This window comes from Lactuca serriola, chromosome 8 (assembly GCF_051521515.1).
Source record: "Lactuca serriola cultivar US96UC23 chromosome 8, Lser_US96UC23_V15, whole genome shotgun sequence".
NCBI classification, from domain to species: domain Eukaryota; kingdom Viridiplantae; phylum Streptophyta; class Magnoliopsida; order Asterales; family Asteraceae; genus Lactuca; species Lactuca serriola.
The window spans coordinates 285,944,854-285,959,376 of NC_136415.1; the positions used below are offsets into that span (position 1 = coordinate 285,944,854).

Below are 14,523 nucleotides of genomic sequence, written 5' to 3' on the forward strand. Positions count from 1 at the left end.
AGTTCTAGGTGAAGACCATGTGGGGTAGCCCATGGCATTGGATGTAAGACCATGTGGGGGAGCCCATGGCAGTCCTAGGTAAAGACCATGTGGGGTAGCCCATGGCACTATTACTGGTGTATTGTATGCATGGCTTACGTGATATATGTGTAGCTTTTATAGCTAACATAAGATGTGATATCTGGATTGTATGTGTGGTGTGCTCTGGGAAACTCACTAAGCATTTCGCTTACAGGTTGTTGATTGTTTCAGATACTTCGGAGCCTAAGGGCAAGGGCAAGGCGTGATGACGTGGTGTGCACTCTACCTCTCTTTTGGATGTTTGGGACTCTCTGATGTTTTCAAAAGTACAACAAGGATGTAATAGTTAAGAAATTGGAAACAAATGTTTTGAAAACCTATGGAATATGTAATTGGTTCGATTAATTGAAACGAAAATCTTCTTCGTAAATTTGGGTTGTTACAGATTTGGCAGCTATTTTATTGATTTCTTTGGCAACCCTCTTCGTTATTCCATTCGGGTTTAATGGCATGGCTTTTATTAGATTATAATAGCAAATGGTATAATTGAAATTTCATTTTGATAATATAAGTGGGGAATTTTGATTAGGAAGGGCTTAGAGAATGTCACATTGCCACGTGTGAATGAGACTCTTATTTATTAGGATAGGAGATTTTGATTAATTTTATGAGCGAAATTTAATATGTCGACTTAAATCCAATAATATTACAATTCCATTCTTTTAATTATGGTTTGAACGTTTGACGATTTAGATTTATACCAAAGAATCTAACGTAGTTGATTTTAAATACTCAAACTTATATTTATGCCAAAATGATCAACAATTAAGTATTCTATTACGTTGTCGATTAGTCAAACTTCTTAATCCAATCTTAAACTCGAGTTTGGTTAATTGTAAAGTATCGCCTATCTTACATTTTTTAAATCAAATTTGGTCGAATGTGCAACACTTTTAATCAATTTTTGTTTAAATTTTATGAACTATTAATATGTTAAGGGGGTGTTTGGGATCACTTATTTAAAATAACTTATGTTTTTTTAGTTTATGGAAGATATTGAAATGTTTTATGATGTGTTTGGATTATCTCTAATAAATGAAAGTTTTGTTTGACACTTGTTATAGTCTCATTCAATTTGTCAAATGTTATTTTATGTTTATTTTGAATTTTTTTTTCCACATGTTGTTGGTGATTTTATATCATCAAATATTATTTAAGTGTAATAGGATTAAAATTGTGTGACCAAAAGTGATCTTGTTGAATATTGAACAAGTTAGGATGGTGTAGGAGTGCACACTTGTTCAAGTTTTTCAAGATTCAAAGTACATTGTTAGAAAGTCGACCATTTTTTCCCTAAGATCCGTTTTTGACAGGTTTGGTAGTTTTATGACAGTTTGTAACTGTCTATTGACAGTTGTCAGACAGGAATGTTATATCCGTTTTTGGTCATTTTTCTGGTACATTTTAAAGAACATTTTCAAATACATTTTCAGATTTTCATTCTCTGAATTTCATCTAATTGCGTGTTCGATCTGTACCATCGAAATACTTCAATTTGATAGTGAATCACAACTTTCAGAGAATCCAAGCAATCTATTCATCCCCTATTTTCTAACACATGTCATTTTATAAGTTTTTCTATTTTATTAAATTTCACGTAATATTTTAATGTAACAATTGCAATAAATGTAGTAATAAATTGATATCAATTTTATTAATAAACTTACCTTTTAATTTCAAAATTCCTAAAATTAAAGCTCATTAGTTTTTTTTATTTAAAACATTTGTTTAAATTTAGAAGATAAAAAACATTTTCATTATAATAATTCAGTATGTTTTTTATTTTCTTAAAAATTTATAGTTCTCAAATATTTTGACATTTATGGCTTTATAATTAACTTTTTTTTTTTAAATTAACTCATGTAATACATAAGTCTTACAATTAGTTTATATGATATAAAAAACGATAAATTAATAAACTGTTTTTTTGACGTTTAACGATACAAAAAAACTTATAGCCCAACTCTACCTAAATGGTTGAGAGTTAAGTTTCTTATGGTGCAGTAATTTATGTAATTTAAGAAGTTAGAGAACATGTCTTCAAAACGTTTAACAAATTTTGTTTAGTGATGTCAAATGAATAAACAAGCGTCATTACATGCATATACATTGTTGACAAATTTTTCTTTTCTACAAATTTACAAATAATAGCTTTTTTAATTTAGACAAAACTTTGTAAAGGGTCCTGTAGTTTCAGAAAATCTGAAGTTTCGTCCATAACTTTAAAAAACCTCGCGAATGGTCCATATGATTTCAAAACTTTTAATATTTAGTCCTTATAGATCAATCCGTCAGTATTTGTCCGTTAAGTCAATAGCATTTTCGTCGTTTCATATTACCCAGGGACCATAAACCATTTATGAGGTTTTCTCTTAATTTCTTTTTTAAAAAATAAAAAATAAAAAACATTTTTTACATAGAAGTTCGAAAACTATTATTTAAAAATCAGCATACTCATCGTATTCACAAAAATTTGCAATTTAACAAATTACATACACAAAAAATTATACTCCACCCTAAATTCTTTTTTACCCATTTTACTTATTAGAGATAAAAAAAAACAAAAAACAAAACCCATATATAGAGATCTATTCGATTAAACTATAAATGAATTACAATTCATTTGTTACAAACAAATTTCTAATTTGAATCAAGATTCTTGTATCTCATATAAAAAAAAATTAAAATACAAATCTTGACAATTTAGTCTAGCGCTGATAAACATACCTATTAGGTGAATTATAATTGTATTGTTGTTGATAGCCTTTGTATCCATATCCCCCCGATGAATTATTATTATTATTATTATTGTTATAATACTGTTGTTGATCATCAGATTCATTAGGGACAAATCCATGAGATAGTAAAGAATCTTGCAAACGCCATCCTTCTGGTTCCTTTAAGAACTCGTTTGATTGGATGTAATTTTCTAAACTTATCACAACTTTTGTCACTTTTGGATCTTCCCTTTCCTTTAATGCTTTTAGAAAGTCTTGGGATATTATGTTTAATAGCTTCTTGAACTGGTTTTTATATCTTTTGTACATACCAAACCCCGCCAACTGAAAAAGTAAACAATTAGATAATCAGTTTGGTTAAAATGGAATGGAATCGTAGAGGAAGGAATGGAATAGATTATTCCATTCCATGAAACTAACTAACCTCAATGAATGCTTGAAGAGCAACTCCAGTGTATATATTTGCAGGGAGAGCATTTAAAAATCTAGCAAGCCATTTCCAGCCCTCTTCAATTCCATGCAGATTTCGGAAACCATCAACTTCAGTCTGAAATGTTTTTGAAAGAAAAGGTTTATTTTTTATTTTACTTTTTATGTTTTTAGCAATAAATAAAATAAAATAAAATAAAAGAAAGTTTATATTGATTGTTGGAAACCTGAATTAGAGCTGCGTATAGTTTCATATGTTGGGTTAACCTTCCTACATAAGTATCTGTGCTTTCAAGTTTTCCATCTTCTTCTTCGTATCCAATGGCTTTGTAGTATGCTTCTCTAGATTCGAAAGCTCCCTGAAAAAAATAAAAAAATAAATAATTTAAATGGCAATCTTGTAATAAGAGTTTAACAAAAAGGATAAAGATGGAAACTGACCTCTGAATAACTCAAATACTTTGGAACTGTGAAGATGCAAACTTTGTTTAATTTCGCAAGTAGTATTTCCATGGCATGTGGAATCTAGATTCATTAAAACCCAAATACATTTAATATTTTATTATTTCTAATCAACTATAAGAGGGAAAAAATATATTTTACCTTTGAAGTAACCATAACAATGACATGTCCATAACCATATAGGACACTGTTGCTGCTTGCGTTTGTGCTTTGGGAGACAATCTGTCATTTTCTCAAATAGTTTGAAATTTTATTTATCCATAATATAATATTTTATTTATATAGAACTTAATGGGAAAAAAAAAAGAAAAGAAAAAAGGAGATTACTTTATCTGCAAAGATCCCAATATTGATGGATTGAGGAAAGGTTGAATTCATTAGTTTCACCAATTCATCTGCTTTTGTTCTGTCTCAACAGAATTAAAAGTTTTAAAAAAAAAAAAAAAAAAAAAAAAAAAACAATTATCATTCATAGAAAAATAAATCCACACCTCACATTCTCTTTTGTTCCAGTTATTGTCTTGATGCGTCTAGCCATTTGCATACCATGACTTCGGTATTCCTTCATATAATTAAAAAAATTGTTAATGTACAAAAGTAAATAAAAATACCCAAAAGGAAAAAAAATATATATATATACATAAAAGAAACCTTATTAGAATCCATTTCTGATACCACATCTTTTCCAATTACTTGTTTGTACATTTGTACCCTTTTTTCCTCCATTTTTAAACCACTCTCAGCACCCTTCACTACATTTCCTGCAATAACCTCAATAAAGTAAACAAGATTCTTTAACATAATTAAAATAATCAACCTAAAAGAAATATATTTATTTACCAGAAGATGGTTTATTTAGTTCATTGGAAGCAGTCAAAGCCTCAGCAGCCTTTCTTTGACTTTCTGCCATTGACAACATAGCTGCTTCTTTTGCAGCTCTTTTTTCATCTTCCAATGCTTTGGCTTTGGCTTTCATTTCTTCTTCTCTCTTCTTTTCAACTTGTCTTTTGGCCTTCCCACACAACACAAAAGAAATTAGAAAAAATAAAAATCAACATTTATTCAGATGGATATTTTTTTTACAAAACCTCTTCTGATTTCATTTTTTCTTGTCGAACTTTTTCTTCTTGAAGAGCTTTCTGCTTTCTTTTTGACTCTTCAATTGCAGCATCATCGCGTATCTTTTTCTCTTCTATTTGAGATTTGTATTCATGGTGTCTTTGAACATCAGTCAGATGATTATCAAGTGCTTCTGCACTAAAAAAATTAAAATGTACATATCAATACATTAAAAAAAAATCAAAAATTTAAATTTTTAAAAGGTATTTAAGATCTTACATTATACGTTGATATTGCAAATCACGTTTTCTATCCAATTCCCTTCGTGCTTCTTTGCTCTTTTCAGCTCGAGAAATTGCATTGGTGAGTTTTTCTTTTTCATTTGTAAAATCACTTCCAAATGCAGATATTCGGCTTCTTATTTCTTCCTGATTATTGAAGATTATAAAAGAAGAAATTTGTTATTGAATGTATGTAGCAACATTGTGAAAAACAAAAGAGAAAGATTGTGTAATGTGTTTGGTTGGATGGAAATATGGAATGGAATAGGAAACTTTCATTCCATTCCATTCCGTAAAACAAAAAACGGAATGGAATATTCCATTCCGTTCATGATTCCATCATTATACTAAACACTGCATAAAGAATTAAAAGGATAAGGAGTAATAAAAACATACAGCAACACTAAGCTGGTGTTCATGGCTTAGCTCAATCAATGCACCTTCAATAACTCCTCCTTTGTCCATTAAAGAACATTGGGCTTCAGTTGATGAATCACTATCTGAATCCACATCATCACTAAACAAACATTGCCACATATGCTAGTAAATACAAATATTTATAAGTACAATACTGTAGTAGTAAGAGGTTTTGTAAAAAAAAAATACCTTAAATAAATTTCATCACAAGCAAAATGACCACTATTAACCACATCATCATCATCATCATCATCTGATACATGCATCACAAAGGGCTTCCTGTTTTTTTCAGCATGAACTACAACTGAAAGATCACTGCAAGAAGAAACTCGTTAGTTTGACAATAATAAAAGAAAACCATTTATAAGAAGTTATAAATGACTTCATAAGATGATATAACAAAGTACCTTGAATGTGTTTTGGAGAAAGGTAAAGGGACCAATGAGGATGCTTGAAGTTTGTGATCAACAGCATTAAGCTCTGATAGAAGCTCATCAAAACTCCAGTCGACTTGTGGATCAGCTATGATCCCATGAACACGTTGGGGACACCGAAGTTCCAATTTTACCCCTCTCCTAATTGGTTAAAAACACAGAAAGCCTGGTTAAACAATCTATCAAACTGATTGTTTTCGTCTTTTATGTATAATTTACAGGAGGATTGGATAAATATAAAGCAGGACTTACATGTTATGGAGTGAAGCAATCTATCAAACTGATTGCTTCCTCTTTGATGTATTAGAAGTTATATGTATCTGGACAACAATGGTAGAAGTGAGAGTTAGAATCACATCTATACGAAAAAGAACACAAAGCATTATATAGAAATCACAACACCATGGTTGTTAAACCGAACTAAGCATGTAAAAGCAGAAGGCCTAATGTTTGATAAACCGAACTGAAAGATTTGAGCAATGTAGGCGTACGTACCCTATGAAAAGAGCAAAAGAAAGGTGGAGATGAATACTCGTCTTTGAAGGTGTTAGGGTTTCGGAAGTCGGAACCCTGAAAATGCAAATTGTAATAAGTTAAAGCCGTGGAGATCTTCAACAAGACTGCAAGACGTGCCTGAGATAATTGAGAACTTAGGTTTCCCCTGATTCTAGTTGTGGAGAAATAAGACGGTGGCGCCGGTGGCAGCTGGGAAGGTGGAGGGCGGCGCCGGTGCCAGGGAAGGGATGAAGAGGGTGGGGATGTCGCTGGAACGAGGGGAAAAAGGGCAATGGGCGTCAAATTTTTCGCTCAGCGATGTATGAAAATGGAACCGTTCCTATGTAAAACAAGCAGCACTCCAAATCTGAGTATGGGTATGTGAGTATGGGTCTGAGTAACTCACTATTTGATATATATTTAAAAGTTTTTGATTTGGTCATTGACTGTTATGAAATAACTCCTTAAATTGATAGGTATTTTACTATCTGTATCGAATTAAACTCCAAATCTGCTCAATATGGTTTGCAAAAAGCTATGCTTTGTGTGAAGAACATCCCTGATTAGCTTTCATCCACCATTATCTCCATAAAACACAGCATACACAATCACCAAAACCCCACCATCGTCCCCTGCTATTTACCTGCACAACACCACCCAAAAACACCACCGAGTACCACTCTTCTCCATTCATCAGCCACCACCGAAAACCTCCGTTAACCACGCCAAACCACCAATAATCACCAATTCTGCCGAAAAAGAATAAAGAAGAAGAACAAAGGAGGAGCGAACCTGGTGGATTTTGGGGTTGTGATCGTTTGAATTGAGAGAACGCAATTGGCTCCTGTCGAAGAAGAAAAAAAAAAGGAAGAACGAAGACGCAGGGAGGGCACGCACGCAGACTAGTTAAGAGGTATGTTGGGCGAAGGGCTGTTTGGCGATCTGAATCTCTGTACTAGCTCTCACACGTGGCATCATATTAGACATAATTAAGGGCGTTTTTTTGCCATGTATCATCATATTAGACATTTTAATTAAGGGCGCTGATATTTACACGACTCTTTTTTATACATCCACTGATTTTTAAAGCATTTGACAATTATACCCTTTATTTATTTTTAGAGCGTGATTAATTATTCAAAAACAACATTGATTTTTAGCAAACAATTATACCAAAGGAAATCTTAAGCCTGCAACTCATTCATCTTCTCAACTTGTTGGTTGTTCCCTTCAACCACAATCTCCAACAGAGTCTCATCTTCTGCGACCATTATTTTCACCTTAACATGCTCTTTTCGTGATGCTCGTTTCTAGTAATAGCTACACCGTTCCAGTTGCCCATTACAGATCGTCTGTACATAAAAAAAAGAAGAAACGTAAACGATGAGGATGAACCGGTTGTTACCGACATCCGGAACGATGATGGTAAGCATGGGATCCATACTCTCGCTTACGCCTCTCACTTCTAATTTCCGATTTGATCTCAAAATCTACCAAAATCAAACTTAATCTTCATAACTTCAACCAAAGCATCATAGATCGAGTTCATACCTTATTCCTGTAAATTAGGATGTAAATTACGAACTGGCGCTAATTTCCAAACAGCAAACTTCAAACCTCCATAAAATTCATCATTTAAAACTCTAGATCTACTACTCTACATTCAGTTTTACATAAAAATCATGAAATTTCACACACAATTCCAAAGACTTGGAACATGGATGATGAAATACTCATGAGGTGTAATAGTCGGCACTAAAATAAACCGACGATGGCTCTGCAAGCACAAGCAACAAATTGTGACCGGTGATTGTTGCTACCTAGTGAAGCAATGAGGAGATTCTTCTTAAACCCCATGTCTGATTACGGAGAGAAGGTATTCTCAGAAGATTTTCAATTTGGATGAGACGAGAAATAGGGGAAGCGGTGTTTGAGAGATTGAGAGAGTAGTCTTTGAATAATTAATTACACCCTAAATAAAAATGAAGGGCAAAATTGACAAATTACTTTAAAAATCGTGGATGAATAAAAAAACAACTATGGAAGTATCACTCCCCTTTAATTAATGTGTTGTCACTTGTCAATCTACTAGTTTTCCATTTTAAATTTATTAGACCTCCTTATTAATGTGATTCTATTTTAATTTTTAAATTTTAAATTATTGTTTTCATTAACTCACAAATAAAAAATATTTAATATATATTAAAAATTAATTTTATATATTTATTTGAATCAATGATTATAATTTCACATAACTAATAAAAAATATCTCTTAAATTAATAATTTATTTAAATTAACTTATTAATAATTTTGAGTTTTTACTATAAAAGTTTGATTAATTTTATAATCGTGGTTCTCATGGGTTATAAACTAGTTTTTAACATAAGGGTCTGAATTTATAACAGGGAAAGTTTAAAAGCGGAATGTTTAACATGCTGCATGGTTGAGACCTCTGAATTAATCTGTTGAATTATTAAAATGACTATTTTACCCTTCTATTTTATTTTTTATTAAATTCAACTGTTTATTTAGAAAATAACCTAATAAAAATTCTTAATTATGTATTAAAAAATAAATAAACACCATATAAAATCAAAATTTAGCATAAATCAAAATTAAACACAAATCCAAATCAAACATAAATAGTTTTAAATCCACAAAATCATACTAAAATTCAAATAAAATCCTACAAATTTAATTTCACACCAATTGATTCGCAATCTGGTCACATAAATTATCCATGTATTCATTTCCTTGTGAACCCCATTCCATATCGTGTACGTTTTCGCCATCATTTTGTCCCCCTTGTGCTTGAGCATTGTTATCCTCGAACGCCATAAATAACTCATCATGAATATCGCATTTCCTTATGAAATTGTGGACTGCAAAACAAGTAACGACTATATCTCTTTGCACTGAAAAATGAAAAGGAGTCATTCGCTTTAGGATTGGGAATCTCGCCTTCAAAACACCGTAAGCACGTTCAATAACATTTCTGAGTTGCGCATGTGCATGATTGAATTTTTCTTCCTTAGTTAACGCACGTCGTCGTCGATAGTCGGCTAACCAATACCTCGTGTTGCAATAAGGAGTCATAAATCCACGAGTGTTGGTGTATGCAGCATCGCAAAGGTAATATTTATCTATACACATGAATGAATGAAGTATTATATATAGAAATTTAATATCGTATTTTAGAATAAATTTAAAAAGAATTAAAAACCTGGAGGAGGGAACGGAAAGCCTGAAGTCGGGTTACATGCAACTTCTTTCAAAACTCGCAAATCATGTGTTATACCCTCCCAACCGGCCCATACGAATGTGAACATCATATCAAAATCACAAATTCCTAAAACATTTTGAAAGCATTCACCTTTTCCTCTTCCCCTATAGCGAGTCTTTTGATCAACAGGCACGACTGCATGTACAAGAGTTCCATCTAGCGCACTTATTGCTCCAGGAAATATTTCTTTTAGCTTACGATGCCTCTCTGAGGAATTCACGGTTGCATTAGAATTTGTTGGCACTATAACTTCTTTTGCAAAAATCATCATTGCATTTAGCACCTCATGAAAGCATCTATGAACTGTTTCTGTGGAGTGTTGAAACCTTTGTTTGATAATCCTGAACCGTTTATTATGTGTTATAGTTGTCAAGAACATAGCCATCTTTTCTTCAACGCTTATATGTCTACTACTTTGCAACCAATTGTTTCATCTAAAATGATTGCATAAAAGTACATATGCTTTCACGTGAAAGACGCATCAGGTCATGACATTGTGTAGAAGTTCCATGTAACAATTCTTGTGTATGTTGATGACCACTCATTTCTGAATCATTATCAATTGCCCTTCCAATTCTGTTGGATGCTAGATTCAACTAATAGCAACATAGTAACATGAAAAATGCAATTTCTTCATCCGAATCCATAAGCAATCTGTTATTTCGAAAATACATAACAATTATATTAACAACATATAACATAAAAATTCATCCAAAACATCAAGTAATTCATATCATATAAAAATCTAGTAATCCAAAACATCAAGTAATCCAAAACATCAAGTCATTAATGTCAAGTAATCCAAAAAAACCATCTAGTTCAAACCAAACATCAAGTAATCCAAAAAAACCATCTAGTTATCCAAAAAAAAACCATCAAAACATTCAAAAAATCTACTTAGCGAAACATTCCATAATGTGCTCCAACAGTCTTGACCCAATTCTCACAAATAGTTGGATCAATGGTTAACCACATCTGCCTCTTATCCGCACCTTCACCAAAAAGAGCAACAACAGTAGTGTATCTTGGATCAAATATTCCCCATCCCAGCTTCTCCAATTTTTCCATACACGCATCCAAATTTGAAGAAGAATGCTTTTCCATAAATATTTTAGCAACTGTGGCAATATCTTCACCGATTTCAAGCAATCTTGAATTTTATGCATCTTTACCCTTATCTTTACCCTTGTCTTTACTTTTATTTTGACTCTTTGCCGTATCTGTAGTCTTTTGTTTTTTTGATTGAGCGGATGACTCGTCACTGAGACCTACAGTTTCTTGTTGAGTGCAATCGATGTCATCAAAGTCATGCAAACTATAGTGGCTTGACTCTTGAGTAGGACAGGGAAGGGTAGAAGTTGGTCCCCAACTATTTATGTCTGTTGCAGTTGCACCTTCAAACAACTGTGTGCAAAGGTCGGGGTAGGGTAGTGGCGTACGGCTCAAAGAATCCACATGTTTCTTTGACTGTTTGGAAAAAATATTTTTATTACTTAAACATGATAATATGTTATTTATAACTAAACAAAATACCTTCGATTCTAGTTCCCATTCTTCTTTGGAAAGGTTGAAGGTATTGGTTGTTGAATTGTACACGTTGCCGGTTTTGTTTTTTAACTTCAAAAAAGCACCAAACTTTGACTTTAGGTAGTCATAGCGGTTCTTCATTTGTTTTTGGTCCGCAATAAAGTTGTGTTCAATTTTTAATGTTTCAGCTACATTCCTCCAAGATAATGCTTTCAAACTACTCCCTTCCCGCCCATTCACCGTAACTTCACGTAAACAAGCTTCTAGAAAAGTTTTTTCTACACCTTCAACCTTCCAACTAATCCTATCCTTCTTTTCTCCCATTTCTTTGATCAATTCAACAAAAAAATGCATGTTTTAACAACAAGTTAAGCCGATCTTCTATATGACTTTGACCTGACTGGTCTTGGCTTCACAGGAGCACCTCTTGAGTTGGGTTTCTTGGTTGGCATTCCCTTCTTGCCCTTAGGATTTAGATTCTTGGCCTTGTGGGATTGATTCTTAGCCTTCTGCGCGTTCCAGTCAACATTGTATGAACGTGAACTGGAAGGATTTCTTTTGAAGTATCTCCCACTTGGCGCGTTTTTCCATCCTTGTGCGTAGTAGGGAACATAGGCGTGATTAGGACAATTTCTGGCAATGTGTCCAGGTGTTCCACAGTGAAAACAAGTCCTTTTCTTCACTGGGAAATTATTTCTTCCTGCCCCTGGTGGCGTATCATTGCCTTGTCTCTTGTTGTTCCCATATGCACACTTACAACAGGCACTTTGTTGCGCTGGAATTGGAGGCCTATATTTCTCAACGGCAGGTTTGTTAGGAGTAACATAATTCGAAGCAACAGATTCTGAGTTCAAGGAGATGTTGGATTGTTCAATGGTTTTCTCCTTGTTCTCATCTTCTGCTACTTTACCTGCACATGAAGTAGCAACATTAGTATCTTCAATATTAACTCCTCCTGACACAAATTCAGCTCGTTTTCCATATTGAAGATGTGACTCCCTGTCAATTTCTTTCTTTGTCATGGGGATGGATGTGTAGTTATGATTATAAGGAGGAGGTACACTATCATACCTTAGACCCTTGTTTTGATTCCTTTTAAACTGCATGCTTTGGTCTATCATATTTGCAACCACCTCACTTGAGAAATCATATTTTCTAACATCAAGTTTGGTGGTTTCAAACTTTCCTTTCAAAGATTCAACTTCAGCCACTAGCTCAGCATTTTGTTTGACTATATAATCATAGTTTTCACATTTGTTACTGTAGTCTTCCTGAAGTTTCCTAAAGTCCTTGGTTTTTGCATCTAACTCAGCCTTCAGGGGTTTCTGTCCTTTCCTGAGTTGATATCCTTCATATCTCAGGTCTTCAACTTCTCTTTTGAATATATCAATTTGTTCTCGAAGAAACTTAATTGTATCTTCACATGATTGAGAACATGAAACTTCACATGAATGAGAACATGACACTTCATTGACCGGAAGGTTTACAGAACTCTTTAAAGCGTCAAGCTCTTCAATTACTTCAGCAATACTAAGACGATTGAGATCATTTGTCTTCTTGATGACAGCTACATTCATATCCCACGATTTTAGAAGTGAATTCAACAGCTTTTTGTTGATCTCAGACTTAGTCAAGAAGATCCCGGCTATATTCATCTCAGTAGTGAGTGTAGTAAATTGCTGCAACTGAGTTTCGAGCGTTTCTCCAGGGACATAATCGAAAAAGTTAAAATTTTGTCTTAACATATCCTGACGACTTTCTTTCATGTTTTCAACTCCCTCGTAGACCTTAAAATCAATAAAAAAAAAAAAAAAAAAAAAAACTAGAATCTAAAATAAAACTTAAAAGTCAAAATTAAAAAAAATTAAATTAAAAAATTAAACTCAAAAGTCAAACATGAAAAAATCAACCTTGAAAAAGTCAAACTTGACAAAATCAAACTTGAAAGTTAAATTTGAATTTTTTTTTTTTTTTAAATTAAACGAAAAAGTCAAGGTTTAAAGTCAAAGGTCAAGCTTGAAAGTCAAAATTTAAAGTCAAAAGTTAAAAATAACAATCAAAAATAAAAACAATTTTATTATTATTATTATTATTTAATTTATTTATTTATTATTTTATTTTATTATTTTTTTTTTATTTTGGATGAAAAAGAAATTTAAAAATAAAAGAGATTTAGTTTTTGGGCAGAAAGTGACAAAAATGCGAAAGTTGGATGCGACTGGAAGTGTTTAAGAATTAAAAACGGAAGGTTTGTAACTGGTTGAACTGGTAAGGCGGAGGGAAGGAGGATTTAATAGACCCGGTTTCGATCCTTGCTAGACGCAAAGCTGTTGCCTTTTTGTTGAAGCGCTTGCAGCTTGCTGCTGCTGAGCCGAGCCGATCTCCAAGCCGCGATTCACCAAGCCGAGCCGCAAGTCGCGAGCCGATCTACCGAGCCAATCTGCCGAGCCGAGCCGCAAACTCCGGAAACCCTAGCCGTAAACCCGAACCCCGCCGCCGGCCGTGAACTGTTTCCGGCAGTAAGCTCCGGCCGAAAACCCTTCAACAATTACGTGAAAAATAGCGATTTTTCGACTTTGAAGCTCCAAAACTCGATCAAAAACCTTTTTTTATGAAAAACACAAAGAACAAACCCCCTTTATTTTTGCAAGATCTATCCAAAAATGCAAAAATATTTCGAAAATAAGATCAAATAATGCTCCAAAATAGAGTTTACGGCCCAAGAATCTAGACTTCTTTCACGGTTGAAGAAATTGACTAGTTTGCGGCCGTGAACTCGGTGTTTACGGCCGTAAGCTTGGACCGGAAACACAGAATATTCGATTTTTGGATGAAACAATAAATCATTTTGACTGATACAACGTGGCTCTGATACCAATTGTAAGTCCCTAATATGCTCGTGTATCAGTCAGATCCGTTTGATGGTGCGGAATCCCAATCAAACGGATGATGTCAGATAAAGAAAGAAGAGAAGAAGAAGAGGAATAAGACGAATCTTGATTGTATAAATGATATGAATTAAAGCTCTAGATACAAAAGATTCACACACATACGCTCCTTATTCTCTCTGGCCGAAAACTCTTTACTGTTCATACATCTCTACTCCTCACCCTAATACCTCTATTTATACTTGAATATGGGCCGGACAAAAAAAAAATGGGCCGTAAATGAGTTTACGGTCGTAAGGTGTTTACGGCCGTAAACTCAGCCGTAAACTAGGCCATAAAAATTCATAAATATTACAGAAAAACAATTGCCGAAAAAAGTAAAGTATAAACCATATTTTGACCCAAAAAAATATGATGAAATAGCCATT

The 14,523-nt window shown here is 33.3% G+C and overlaps 2 protein-coding genes across 5 annotated transcripts; both read right to left on the reverse strand.

Annotated features, from left to right (window-relative positions):
• Nucleotides 1-2,660: 2,660 nt before the first annotated feature.
• Nucleotides 2,661-7,310, reverse strand: GLE1 (nucleoporin GLE1-like protein). 4 transcript variants are annotated; one of them, XM_079015828.1, is made up of 17 exons: nt 7,189-7,310; nt 6,397-6,471; nt 6,154-6,221; nt 5,875-6,042; nt 5,657-5,782; nt 5,447-5,567; nt 5,049-5,197; nt 4,799-4,967; nt 4,551-4,722; nt 4,362-4,471; nt 4,202-4,272; nt 4,038-4,116; nt 3,852-3,932; nt 3,690-3,773; nt 3,476-3,607; nt 3,244-3,366; nt 2,661-3,143 (listed from the first exon to the last, which is right to left on the reverse strand). In XM_079015828.1, coding segments are annotated over exons 3-17 (1,941 nt in total). In that variant the 5' UTR covers nt 6,156-6,221; nt 6,397-6,471; nt 7,189-7,310; the 3' UTR covers nt 2,661-2,789. The 4 variants fall into 4 exon arrangements, with proteins under 4 accessions (XP_078871954.1, XP_078871955.1, XP_078871956.1 ...); XM_079015829.1 differs by having other exon boundaries at nt 6,535-7,288; XM_079015830.1 differs by having other exon boundaries at nt 4,362-4,462; nt 6,397-7,290.
• Nucleotides 7,311-9,097: 1,787 nt separating this feature from the next.
• LOC145068153 (uncharacterized) lies at nt 9,098-10,065 on the reverse strand. Its single transcript, XM_079015131.1, has 2 exons — nt 9,771-10,065; nt 9,098-9,540 (listed from the first exon to the last, which is right to left on the reverse strand). Exons 1-2 carry the CDS (start codon nt 10,063-10,065, stop codon nt 9,098-9,100), a joined length of 738 nt encoding a protein of 245 aa, XP_078871257.1.
• Between the last annotated feature and the right edge of the window lie 4,458 nt (nt 10,066-14,523).